The following is a 13,320-nucleotide window of genomic DNA, read 5'->3' on the forward strand; positions in this document are numbered from 1 at the left end:
GCCGGGTTCTCGGGGTTCGTCTTTGCCTCTTGCTTTATCCCCCTCGCCAACCTCTTTCCAAGTCTAGGTGGGGACGGGCGGTGGAGATGGGCCCGGGGCGCGCGCAAGTTTGCGCTCCTGCCTCAGGGGCCTTGGAGAGCCGGGAGCTGCGCAGAGCAGGTGACTTCGGGCTCTCGGACCCACTGGAACTTTTAAATAGGAGATTCCCTCGCTGTTTTCTGCCTCCTGCTTTTCCTCTCCGCCACTCCTCTCTTTCCTCCTCTCTCTAGTCTCTTCTTTCTCTTTTCCCTCTTCCTCCCTGGGGCGACTCCCTTCCAAACTCCAGCACTTTATCCCCGTTCCACCTTTTTCTGGGAGTCTGTGTGTCTCCTCCAGATTGGGGGTTATTCTTGCTGACCCAATAGGAGACTGGGCCGCGGGATGGAATCTCACAGAGAACTGCGCACAGAAGGCACAACGCTAGCCTCTGTCCTTTCCCAGGTGCCCCAGGATTCTCCTGACAAGCCCCCAAACCCAGGAGTCTCACCGAGGTGCGGTGGGAACAAGGGGCGGGGAAGTGGTGCTGGTTACCGGACGATTAAAGCATCCTGCCTTGGCCTTGACATTCTTGGAAGAAGGGAGAGCATCAGTCTGGAGATAAAAAGGGACCCGCTTTTTTTTTTTTTTAAATCCGCCTGCAAATCTCGTTAAGTTTCTTCTGATAAGTGGTTCCAGTGCCCCCCTCCTCCTGGTGGCTTCCCAACCCCCCTCCTTTCTAACCCCTCACTCCCCGCAGGCCCCCTGCTTCAAAGCCAGTGAGCTGGAGAGAAAATCGGGGCACTCAGGCATGCAGTTAATAACTGCAAGTGCCTTGCAATTCCAGGTCCTCACTCGAGTTGGGGCTACAGTTTGGTGGCCATCTGAGGCGGGCAGGGCTGTGAGCTGTGGTTGCTGTTTTAAATGATGCTAAAGTGGCCTTTCTGGAAGAGTGGGGGATGGGGGAGGGAGAGAGAGAGAGAGAATGGGAGAGAGAGAGTTGGGCAGCCACATTGGGCTTGGCACGAAGGCCAATGGTAATCGTATTCCCTGCTAATGTTTGTAAATGAGACCCGGGCACGGCTGGGGGACAGCGTCTTTATTTATGATTGATGTTCTGTAACATAAGGAATGACAAGAACGTGGCAGACAAGAGGAGAGGAACCAGAAGGGCTGGCGAAAGCCCTTTGCAGGGTCCTATTGTTATTCTGGGCTGGAGAAAATTTCCGCGGCGAGATTTACAGCGCTGGTATTTGCTCCCGGTTGGCCGGAATGTCAGTTAACACAATTTTCATTAGATAACTCGTTTTCAATTCGGGGAGCTTGGGCTGCAACCGGGAGGTGGAGTGAGACCTGGGCTGGGTGCTGAGGGGTGGGTGCGGCTCCCAGGGGGCTGATTTCTGAGCTGGAGTGGAGGGGGTGTTGAACCTCAAGTCTCTCCTGTCTCAGGCTCAGGGGTCTTTTGTGGAGCTGTTGAGGTCACCCAGATCTTGATTTCAGTTGGACTCCCATTGATCTGGGAACCCTTTGTTAGGGTTTTAGAAGATGCTGAGGTGAAAAAGCAAATTTGAACTGGAAAGGATGAAGATGGGGGTGGTGAAAGCCTTGTTCAGGTGATGGGAAAATAGAGCCAGGACCTCTCCCCGCACAGGGTGTATACTTAGGGTGCAGGAGGGAGGGATATGTTCATTAAAACAATGGCTGGTGTGTTTGGCACAAAAGGAGAGGGCTCTGGGGAAAGGGTTAACCTCATTTACATGGATATTAAGCGGGGGTGGGGTGGGGGGTGTCCCTTTGGGAGTTTGAAAAGCTGTACACTTTAAGAGAACAGAGGTACATGTGGCAGCGGTGTACAAACATTGAGGCCCTCACATCTGCTGTGGTCTCCACCCTTGTCCTGAAGTGTTCAGGTTTTCCCCTGCCCAACAGGACTGCGCCCCCCACCCAGCCCCATATTCTCACTGATGGCATTTTTGTTGGAAACGGATTATGAGCCTAAGCACTTTCGCCTCGGATCATCTCTTGTGCATAACGCTAATGACTCCTGTGCCACACTTTTATTTTCATTTTTTTCCCTTCCCACTTTCCGTTTACAGGGGAAATAGCTAGAAAGGAAAACTTCAGCTGGCTTGTTCCAAGATCTGGGTAGGAAAGGTGGGCCCCCACTGCAGGCCCCGTGCAGGCCAAGAGCTTTGGGCTCACTTGTCCCATGGCCCCGGATATTTGTTGAGTGTGAGGAGGTGTGTAGAGCTTCAATTCAGTGGTTTCATGCAGCCTGGTCGCTGAGCGTTGGAGTGGCCAAGGCAGCAAAGGCGGCCCATGTCCCCAGGCCAGACCATGCTACCAACGCCACTCCGATATTGGCAAGAAAGGTGACCTTGTACTGGCCCATGCACAGCCCTCTGGAAGTATATATGTTTCAAATATAGAAGCAGTCTGGTTATTACTCCTTCCAGTGCCATCTCTGGACACAGTGGGGCTGTTTTCCTAGGATGGAAGTCTGTCAGCAGTCTTAATGATGGTGAAGATGCTGTGACAGTTGGTACCCTGCTCCAGGATCCCTGAAACTGCTTCCCTCTTTCTTTGCTGCTGCTTTTTGTCTCGGCTGCTGGCAGTCCAGGAAACGAGAAGAAATAAAATTCTATCCCAAAGTTAATGGTAGGCATATTTCATTTGGTTATAAGATTGCTTTATGGTGAACATTACTAATGCAGTATTTTTTTATGGCTTTTCTGTGTATAGTCGTCGTAACCGGATTCATACCTTTATGATTTTCTTTTTCTGCTTTACTTTGCCACTTTTTTAAATGATGCTCTGGGTCCAGTCTCTCGTGATATCTTTTTTTTTTTTTTCCTTCAAAGAGTGTTAATCAAGCTAACAAGAGTTGGTGCTCAGTCTGAATGCACATCTGTTTCTTGGGAGGAAAGAGGTTGGCTGGAAGGATCACACTGTACGAACTTGGGAGGAAAAGGCAAATTCTGCTTGGGGTGTGAGCCTTTAGGGAGGAAAACTGATGGGTCCTCAAATGAGATAAGCTGGACTTTTTGTAAGGAGTTTTGGAGAAACTTCTAGGAAGGCTCAATTTCTTGGCGTACGGGAGATGGGACTTGATGGAATGTTTTTCTCAGCTCAAAGTTTAGAAAAGAGCGTGGATGTGATTAAAATATTATAACCTTATGATATTCTGAAGTGCATAAATTTTACATATCAGCCACAGAGAGTTTAGACATCCATTAGAGCCTCTGACAGCTTGACTTATCTAAATGTGCTATCATTTAACAATGTGTCAAAATTCCTCTTTCTTTAGATGACAGCAGTAAATAAGCTATCAGCCCTGTTGGCGGAATCCTAACTTTGGAAACTTCACTGTAATAGAATTGCTGCCGGGGTGGGGAGCATATGAGCAGACCAGGCTTGGTGCGGCCCAGGCCCAGGCCCGTGAGATGGACTGGCATTAGGCGAAGGCTGTGGGAGCTTGGAGCGGGAGGAGAGGGAGCGGCAGGAGACAGAGGGATGAGGGGAGATTTCTAGCAGCAGCTCTGTGAATACGACCAAACCATTGGCCAGCCCCCTGGACCCTTCCAGGTCCAACCAGCGGGTGACCCCATTCCATCTGCCTCTCCAATTCATTGCAAGCCACACCCTGTGAGCCTATTTTGCAGAAGGAGCTAGAAACAGGTGTTGAGAATTTATATAAAGAACCCAGCAGTCTTTTCTGGGCATCCCAAAATTCTGAATTTCTCAACTCGACAGAAATTGCTTCCCAAAGATGGGCCTCTCTTTGAATGCTGGAAGAAAAATGAGCAACGTCTCATCCTTGACCGCTTTTGCTGTTGGAGGTCTCGAAGTTTCTTTTATTAATACCTGAATTCACTGTAGAAAATTGAGAAACCACGGACAAGCCTAAAGAAGCAAATAAGCGTCTCGGTGGGTTATTTCAGATGAGCATGGTGCTATTTTGACCAGAGGGAACAGCTTTTCTGATGATGGTGGTGCTTTTTTTTTTTCTCTTTCCTTTTTCTTTCTTTCTTTCTTCTTTTTTTAAACTCTTCTGTTAAAGTGAGGATTCTGTCTTCGAACTTGACATTCTGTCGTGGTAACCTTTCTTCCGTCAGATAGAATTTCAAATGTGAGCACCTCAGCTGGTGCTAAATTTGATCCTGGATGATGGTCGAGGTGGCTGTCCAAAAACTATGGTTTTCTCTGTTGCTTTCTGAAAGGGCTGAATTTCTGGGGGCTTCCAGTTATCTAACTCAGACTGAGCCTGGCAGAGGTTGAGTGTGGGAAGGGGACTGAGGTAGTTGGCTGCCTTTGTTTCTGGCTTAGGAAATCAGGGTTCAGTCTTCTATTTGATTTTTCTGTCTGGGGGATGCTCTTTCTTAATGACAGTAGCTTATATCAAAGGTGTCAGGGAAGGTGGAAGTAGTAGGCAGAGGGGAAGGGCCCCAAGAGCAGCTAAGAAGTAGTCTCTAGCACTCCTGGGTGAATCCACTAACATTTCAAGTCTCCCATTTCTTAATCCTTCACAGAGACTGGTTGTGCTCATCTGGTTCGCTGTACTCAGTTGCTGTAAAGGGAAGGATGCTGACATACTTTGTGTGCCAGTTAAATGTATTGCCTTTTCATGGCCTCAGGGCCCATTTTGGCAATGATGAGGAGCCATTGGTCTCTTGAGCAGAATTTTCAGACAAAATCATGCCTGGAATGGAGTTCTTGGTTTCTAAGCCTTGAGGATCCCTTCAGAAAATGGTTTGTAGTGTTTTGTAGGATATGAACAATCAGTTCCTCTCATACTTAATTTAAAAATCCAGAGTCCTTTCCCCTGATTGTAAGACTCCAGGTAGTCGAGCCCTGCCGCCGTTACCCTTCTGACTTCGTCTCCAGCGTCTCTCCCCTCCTCGCTCTGTTCTAGTCACAGTGGTCTTTTGGTCCCTCAGACTCGTCAAGCACATTCTTACCTCAGGGACTTTGCACTTGCAGTTCCCTCTGCCTGGGGCTCTTTCTCCTGATCTTCCCTTGGCTGGCTCCTTTGTGGTCTCACCCCAAACCCCTGAAGAAGCTTCCACTACCCTTTAATGTGCAAATATGCTTCCCCTTCTTTAAGGATGGTGTTTCCCTGAAGGTTTCAACCTCATGACCTTCCCAGGGGTGGCTTCTCTCTAGGCTATTTAGAAACCATCTAGGTCTGCCATCAGGGTTGGCAAACTTTTTCTGTGAAGAGGCAGATAATAATATGCTTTAGGCTTTGTGAACCACGTGGTGTATGTTGCAAGCACTCGGTTCTGCCACCGTGGCATGCAAATAGCCATAGACAAGAAAACTGAATGTGAATGGTTGTGTTCCAGTAAAACTTTACAAAAACAGGTGAAGGGCTGGATTTGGCCTGAAGGCCATGGTTTGCTGAGTCTGTCTACAGGTCTCTAATGATGGCAGTAGCGTGGCTGAAGTGTTTCACTTTCCAGTTAAGAGTGTTAAGGTAGATCACATGTAGTTCCAGAAACTTGTTCTCTACCCTTTCCCTCAAGAGGGAAGTAAGAGGAGCCAAGATGGTGAGGTGCCCCTGTCTAGCTTCCAGGCCTGGCTCCATCACCTATTGGCTATGTGATTTGTGGATGGGTCGCTTAACCTCTCTAAGCCTTATTTCCTTGTCTCTAAATGGAACTAATAGTAATCTCCACCTTTTAGATTGTTCTTAAAGATTAAAGCACTTTAAGTGTGAAAGTGCTTAGCACAGTTTGGGACACACAGTTAGTGTCCCGTAAGTGTTTTACTTCTTATTGTTGTTGGTATTTTTAGAGAGTAAGAGAGGAGTGAGAAAACCAAAGGAGCAGTGGATCCTGGAATTTGCTGGCCTTGCAAGCTTGTTTTAGAGATTACTGGGCACTTTTTCTCTTCTCTTTTCCTCCATTGGGGGCTTACTATATTAATATATTACTAATATTATATGTGATGTCTTATATCTTGGGAGCTCAGACTACAGAGGTTGCAGGCTGGGAGCTATGTCTGGACCACGGATGTATCTGTCCAGATTAGTGCAATATTTAAAACCACTTTTTTAAATATAAGCTTCTCAGCATTTAAAACACAGAAGATGTTACCTAAGAAATTCAGATATCCAGTATCCTGTACAAATCCAACACTCTGGCCGCGCTCGGCAGGGAATGGAGACCTAGCAAGGGCACGACAGAGGGAACAGTGGTGCAGAGACCCTGGGCTGAGGGTCTGCAGTGGATCAGACAGCTCCAGGGGCCATGAGGCGGGTACCTGTCAAGGCCACTGGCTGCCATTCTCCAAGTGCCAAATGTCAGACGAGGCTGCATTTTCAGAAGAACCGAAAGGCCCTGACCAGCTTCATGAAGATACATGATTGGCCTGCTGTCTCTGCTTTTCCTCAGTAGCTCAGTCATCCTCAGAGTGGGCCGGTGGCTGCCCCCTCCTTCCTCGTCCTTTCCCTATGCATCCCCTCTGCCATCCTTCAGCCGAATGAAACAGCAGTTCCAAGATACGCATTTGTCATTAAAAAGAAAGAAAGAGAAAAAAATCAATCCTCCAACCTCTTTGGCCTGAGCTGGTTGTCTGCCCCAGAAGCCCGGAGCCGAGCAGTGCTTAAGACTCTCTGAGCCGCCGTCGCTCAAACTCGACGGGGTAAGTGGCTCCCCGGGAACCATTATGGTCGATTGACTTGTCCAGCCAGCTGTTTGGAGTGTGGGTGCTGCAGACAGAGAGACCACAGGGGTCAGCAGCACAGCCAGGTCGAGTGCAGATTTCAAGTGAGGCAGTCACTCAGAGGCGCTCAGGGGCTGGGGGCAGCTATTTGACGTGTTGGTCCATTATGGATGTCCATGGGCTCCAGGGATCTGAGGGGTGTAGTGTGGACAGCAAAATCAAGCCCTGCAGTCTCCCACTCCCAAAGATATTTAGTGAGGACTTGGGGGCCGCCTGGCTGTATCCCAGCCCTGCCACTTACCAGCTATGTGACCTTGGGCAAATCACTTAACCTTTTTGAGCCTTGGTTTTCTCTCTCATGTAAAATAGGGATGATAGTAGTATCTGCCTCCTTAAGGATTGTGGATTAAGTGAGTTAGTGCATGTAAAGTATGAAATCTGTGCCTAGCACATAGATGTGCTGTATAATGTTAATAATAATAACTGCTGTTGTCCTATACTTTGAAAATGTATTGGTTTAGCCAAAAAAATTCATTCAGGGTTTTCCATAAGATAGTGCAGAAAAACATGAACAAACTTTTTGGCCAACCCAATATATTCACCACTCACAGTATAACTAAAAATTGTGTAAATTATAATAAGTAAATATCATAAATACTATCAGTTCAGTTCAGTCGCTCAGTCGTGTCCGATTCTTTGTAACCCCATGAATCGCAGTATGCCAGGCCTCCCTGTCCATCACCAACTCCCGGAGTTCACTCAGACTCACATCCATCGAGTCACTGATGCCATCCAGCCATCTCATCCTCTGTCGTCCCCTTCTCCTCCTGCCCCCAATCCCTCCCAGCATCAGAGTCTTTTCCAGTGAGTCAACTCTTTGCATCAGGTGGCCAAAGTACTGGAGTTTCAGCTTTAGCATCATTCCTTCCAAAGAAATCCCAGGGCTGATCTCCTTCAGAATGGACTGGTTGGATCTCCTTGCAGTCCAAGGGACTCTCAAGAGTCTTCTCCGACACCATATTAAATAATAATAATATGCTGGCAATATCATGGTGAACAGGAAGACAAAGTGCCAGTCCTCACTTAGTCCACAGACAATGGAGGGGGGTGGATGCATATATTATTGGACAACCAGGTGTGTAGTCACACACGGACATTTGATTCTGAGATAGCATGTGGCAAAAAAACTGCCTGAGTCTGAGCATCAAGGGAGCCTTCCTGGAAGAAGTGACCCTTTAGCCAAGGTGTCAAGGACAAGGTCAGGGAAAAGCATGCCTGGGAATAGCATGTGCTAATACCTTGAGGTGGGTGGAAAAACAGTGCGTGCAAGGAACTGGAGGAAGGCAGTGAAGGTGGTCACAGATTCTGAGCGGCTATTGTGGTGGTGATCTAGTCGCTAAGTTGTGTCCGACTCTTGCAACCCCATGGACTGCAGCCTACCAGGCTGCTCTGTCCATGGGATTTCCCAGGCAAGAATACTGGAGTGGGTTGCCATTTCCTTTTCCAGAGGATCTTCCTGACCCAGGGATCGAACCCAGGTCTCCTGCACTGCAGGAAATTTCTTTACCAACTGAGCCAGGAAGCCTTGTTGGACCCACCTTTATCCTCACTCTTGGCATCTGTCAGTTGGGAGTAAGGATGAAGTCTAAAATAAGATTATTTAGCACATGTTTGGCCTGGAGTGAATCTATCTCAATGAGTACTTTGAAAAATACTCAAACACCATATCAGCCTTTGTTGTTCAGTTGCTAAGTCCTATCTGTCTCATTGTGACCCCATGGACTACAGCACGCCAGTCTCCTCTGTCCTCCACTATCTCCCAGAGTTTGCTTAATTCCTGTCTGTTGAGTTGGCGATGCTATCTAACCATCTCATCCTCTGCCAGCCCCTTCTCCCTTTGCCTTTATCATTTCCTAGCATCATAGTCTTTTCCAATGTATTGGCTCTTTTTATCAAGTGGCCTAAGTATTGGAGCTTCAGCTTCAGCAACAGTCCTTGCAGTGAATATTCAGGGTTGATTTCCTTTCGGATTGACTGGTTTGATCTCCTTGCAGTCCAGGGGACTCTCGAGAGTCTTCTCCAGCACCACAACTTGAAAGCATCAATTCTTCCATGCTCAGCCTTCTTTATGATTCAACTCTCACATCGTACATGACTACTGGAAAAACCATGGCTTTGACTATACAGACCTTTGTTGGCAAAGTGATATCTCTGCTTTTTAATATACGTCTAGGTTTCTCATAGCTTTCCTTCCAAGCCTTAAGTATTGCCTTTATTTTTTAACAAGGTATTCAGCCCAATTCTTGCTCTGTTGCAAAATATGCCCAGTTCCCCAACTTCTGTTTATCTTGGAATCATGGCACCGGGCCATCAGGATGCAAATCTCAGTTCTGCTTCTTCCTAGCTGTGTCCCTTGGGTAAGTTAGTTCCTCTTTCTAAGATTTGGTTTTCTCAGCTGTCAGGTGGATATAATAATGGTACCTCCCAGTGGTGGCCCTGAGAAAGCACCTTGCAGATCTTTGTCTATAAGGAGTGTGATGGGCAGGTGGCACCAGATCCTGCCCTTGAAGATCACCCGCAACTGCCACAGCCAGGGACTGAGTGTAATAGGGACTAAGAGCAGACTGGTTCCTGGGACACATGGGATTCATTTGCAGGCTCTGGACTCCTCTGCAGTCTAGGGTGCTTCCACTAACCAGCCAACCTTACCAACTTTCCTTCCTTCTTCTCTCACTCACGCCCTCCCTCCCTCTCTCTATTCTGGCTCCCTCCTGCAGGGTGTGGGTATTGATCCTGATAAACCTCTTTGTCTTGTAATCCTGACTTTGTATCTTCTTCTCAAAGGACCATGCTTTCCTACAGGGAAGATGAAATGAGGTTTGGCCATCTACCTAAGTCACCTAGTGCATAGAGAGTGCCCAGTTGAGGTATCTTTTATGTCTTGTTGGGAGCCTGGGTGGTATCACTCTCAGCGTTGCCTCTTTCTGGTTGCCTGTTCTTACCTGGGCCCACTGTGTGATTAGGTCCTCCATTCCCTTTTGTATCCCTTCATTATGTTTTGCTCTCATTTCCTGACACGCCTCCCCTTTTTATTCAAGCAGTCTGGCCTCCTCACTGTTCCTTGAACACACCAAACATATTCCAGCCTTGGGGCCTTTGTACTTGCTGTTCCCATTGCATTTCCAGACATCTCCTTAGTTTGTCTCAGTCTATTCAGTCCTCTATTTAAATATTACGTCTTCGGAGAGGTCCTCCCTAAGCTTCCAAAATGCCTCCCCGCCCCCTGCCCTGTCTGCTTTACCTGATGTGATAATATGTATGTATTTGTTCGTTTGTTTACCATCTGTATTCCTTCCTGGGCTTCCCTGATAGCTCAGATGGTAAAGAATCTGCTGCAATTTAGGAGACCAGGGTTCAGTCCCTGGGTCGGGAAGATCCCTTGGAGAAGAGAGTGACAACCGACTCCAGTATTCTTGCCTGGAGAATTCCATGGACAGAGGAGCCTGGTGGGTTACAGTTTATGAGGTCGCAAAGAATTGGACATGACTGAGCGACTAACACACACATATTCCTCCCTGAGGAGGGCAAGGACGTAGTAAGTTCTTAATAAATATTTGGATAATGGAGTGGATGAATAGCACAGGAAGGGTGAGTTGGGAACAACTGCCTTGACTTTACCTTGGGAGGCAGTCCTGGGGGACCCAGCTCCTCCCAGACCCCCAGCTTCTTCACCCATCACTGGCTCTTGAAATTCTCTCACTCTGTGATTGGGAATTGGGCACAGGCCTCAGACTCGCAGTGAACAAGGGTTTATCTTTAGCTCTGTGAGTCTTGCTTTAGAAACTGGTGACCCCAATTCCGGCCTGGGAAGTAGCTCCCATCCTAATTAATAAATCCATTAATTAATTACTGGGGCAGGCTGTGGACCGTTAGCAGTGATTTGGTGGCCTCAGTCACAGACAACTCAAAGCAGGTTCCTGCAGTCTGTGAGATGGCTGTTGTGGGGGGCACAAGATAGCCAGTTAACATGTTTTGGGATCCAGGTGACATCCTTCTCTCAAAGCCTGGTTCATGGGTCCATATGATCAGCCCAGCAGGCATCAAAGAGGGATCAAGGTCTCTGGACAGCGTCACTAGAGTTGGGGGGATTTCCTGCTCAGCTTCCCCTGGGACTTCTAGTTTATAATCAGGCAGGAAGTCAGGATTGGAGTCTCCCCTTCCCTTTTATGGCTAAGATAGCCTCAGTTTTTCTGTCTAAAATAGAGTTTCCTGGAGTTGTTGAGACAGATTATTCATTCATTCACTTGATGAACATTATTCAGCACCTGCTATGTGTCACGTGCAGTGTAAAGTGCTGGGAGAGAAGCAGTAAACAAAACAGACCAAGTTCTTGCCCTCATAAAGCTTTTCTTTTATAATCGCTTGGAGATAGAAGTACTTTTCTCCAAGGCTGTGAGAGGTAAAAAATGACTAACCAATACAGACAAAGCCTAGGACTGGGCATGCTGTAAGCCTTCCCAAAATGGTGACTGTTGTTAATCATGATCTTTATTAACAGCAGTAATAATAACTATGATGATGATGATTCTGTGAGGTAATTCCCATTGAATTTCAGTTACCTGGGAGCAGTACCTGAAATGATTTGAGCATGGGCTTTGGACCCCGGCCTTGCTGTTTCTTAACTGGGATGCCTTGGGTGATTCACTGGATTTCTCAAAGTGTTAGTTTCCTTATCTGTAAAATGTGAATTAAATACAGCCTTTACCTCATAGAGACCTTATGGGGGTGTTGATGCAGTGACTGGTAACTGACTGTGGCTCAGATCATGAACTCCTTATTGCCAAATTCAAACTTAAATTGAAAGAGGGGAAAACCACTAGACCATTCAGGTATGACCTAAATCAAATCCCTTACGATTATATAGTGGAAGTGAGAAATAGATTCAAGGGATTAGATCTGATAGACAGAGTGCCTGAAGAACTGTGGGCGGAGGCTCGTGACATTGTACAGGAGGCAGAGATCAAGACCATCCCTAAGAAGAAGAAATGCAAAGTCAAAATGGTTGTCTGAGGTGGCCTTACAAATAGCTGTGAAAACAAGAGAAGCGAAAGGCAAAGGAGAAAAGGAAAGATATACCCATTTGAATGCAGAGTTCCAAAGAATAAAGCCTTCTTCCATAATCAGTGCAAAGAACTAGAGGAAAACAATAGAATGGGAAAGACTAGAGATCTCTTCAAGAAAATAGAGATACCTAGGGAACATTTCATGCAAAAATGGGCTCAATAAAGGACAGAAATGGTAGAGACCTAACAGAAGCAGAAGATATTAAGAAGAGGTGGCAAGAATACACAGAAAAACTATACAAAAAAGATCTTCACGACCCAGATAATCACGATGGTGTGATCACTCATCTAGAGCCAGACATCCTGGAGTGCGAAGTCACTAGCTTTGTTCAAAGCTAGTGGAGATGATGGAATTCCAGTTGAGCTATTTCAGATCCTAAAAGATGATGCTGTGAAAGTGGTGCACTCAATATGCTAGCAAATTTGGAAAACTCAGCAGTGGCCACAGGACTGGAAAAGGTCAGTTTTCATTCCAATCCCAAAGAAAGGCAATACCAAAGAATGCTCAAACTATGGCACTCATCTCACACGCTAGCAAAGTAATGCTCAAAATTCTCCAAGCTAGGCTTCAACAGTACGTGAACTGTGAACTTCAAGATGTTCAAGCTGGATTTAGAAAAGGCAGAGGAACCAGAGATCAAATAGCCAACATCCGTTGGATCATTGAAAAAGCAAGAGAGTTCCAGAAAAATATCTATTTGTGCCTTATTGACTATGCCAAAGCCTTTGACTGTGTGGATCACAACAAACTGTGGGAAATTCTTCCAGAGATGGGAATACCAGACCACCTGACCTGCCTCTTGAGAAATCTGTATGCAGATCAGGAAGCAACAGTTAGAACTGGACATGGAACAACAGACCGGTTCCAAATGAGGAAAGGAGTACATCAAGGCTGTACATTGTCACCCTGCTTATTTAACTTATATGCAGAGTACATCATGAGAAACGCTGGACTGGAAGAAGCACAAGCTGGAATCTAGATTGCCAGGAGAAATATAAATAACCTCAGATATGCAGATAACACCACCCTTATGGCAGAAAGTGAAGAAGAACTAAAGAGCCTCTTGATGAAAGTGAAAGAGGAGAGTGAAAAAGTTGGCTTAAAGCTCAACATTCAGAAAACTAAGATCATGGCATCTGGTCCCATCACTTCATGGCAAATAGATGGGGAAACAATGGAAACAGTGAGAGACTTTATATTTTTGGGCTCCAAAATCACTGCAAATGATGATTGCAGCCATAAAATTAAAAAATGCTTGTTCCTTGGAAGAAAAGTTATGACTAACCTAGACAGCATATTAAAAAGCAGAGACATTACTTTGCCAACAAAGGTCCATCTAGTCAAGGCTATGGTTTTTCCAGTGGTCATGTATGGATGTGAGAGTTGGACTATAAAGAAAGCTGAGTGCTGAAGAATTGATGCTTTTGAACTGTGGTGTTGGAGAAGACTCTTGAGAGTCCCTGGACTGCAAGGAGATCCAACCAGTCCATCCTAAAGGAAATCAGTCTTGAATAT

General features: G+C 46.5%; 1 protein-coding gene across 1 annotated transcript in view; it reads left to right on the forward strand.

The window, feature by feature from the left end:
* The window catches only part of CUX2 (cut-like homeobox 2), a 280,298-nt gene that overhangs the window by 574 nt on the left and 266,404 nt on the right, over positions 1–13,320 (forward strand). The window contains exon 2 of the mRNA XM_010841427.1: positions 68–159. Coding sequence (XP_010839729.1) covers positions 68–159 — 92 coding nt within the window. The remainder of the gene's footprint in view (positions 1–67; positions 160–13,320) is intronic.

This window comes from Bison bison, unplaced genomic scaffold, assembly GCF_000754665.1.
Source record: "Bison bison bison isolate TAMUID 2011002044 unplaced genomic scaffold, Bison_UMD1.0 scf7180017864160, whole genome shotgun sequence".
Classification (NCBI taxonomy): Eukaryota; Metazoa; Chordata; class Mammalia; order Artiodactyla; family Bovidae; genus Bison; species Bison bison.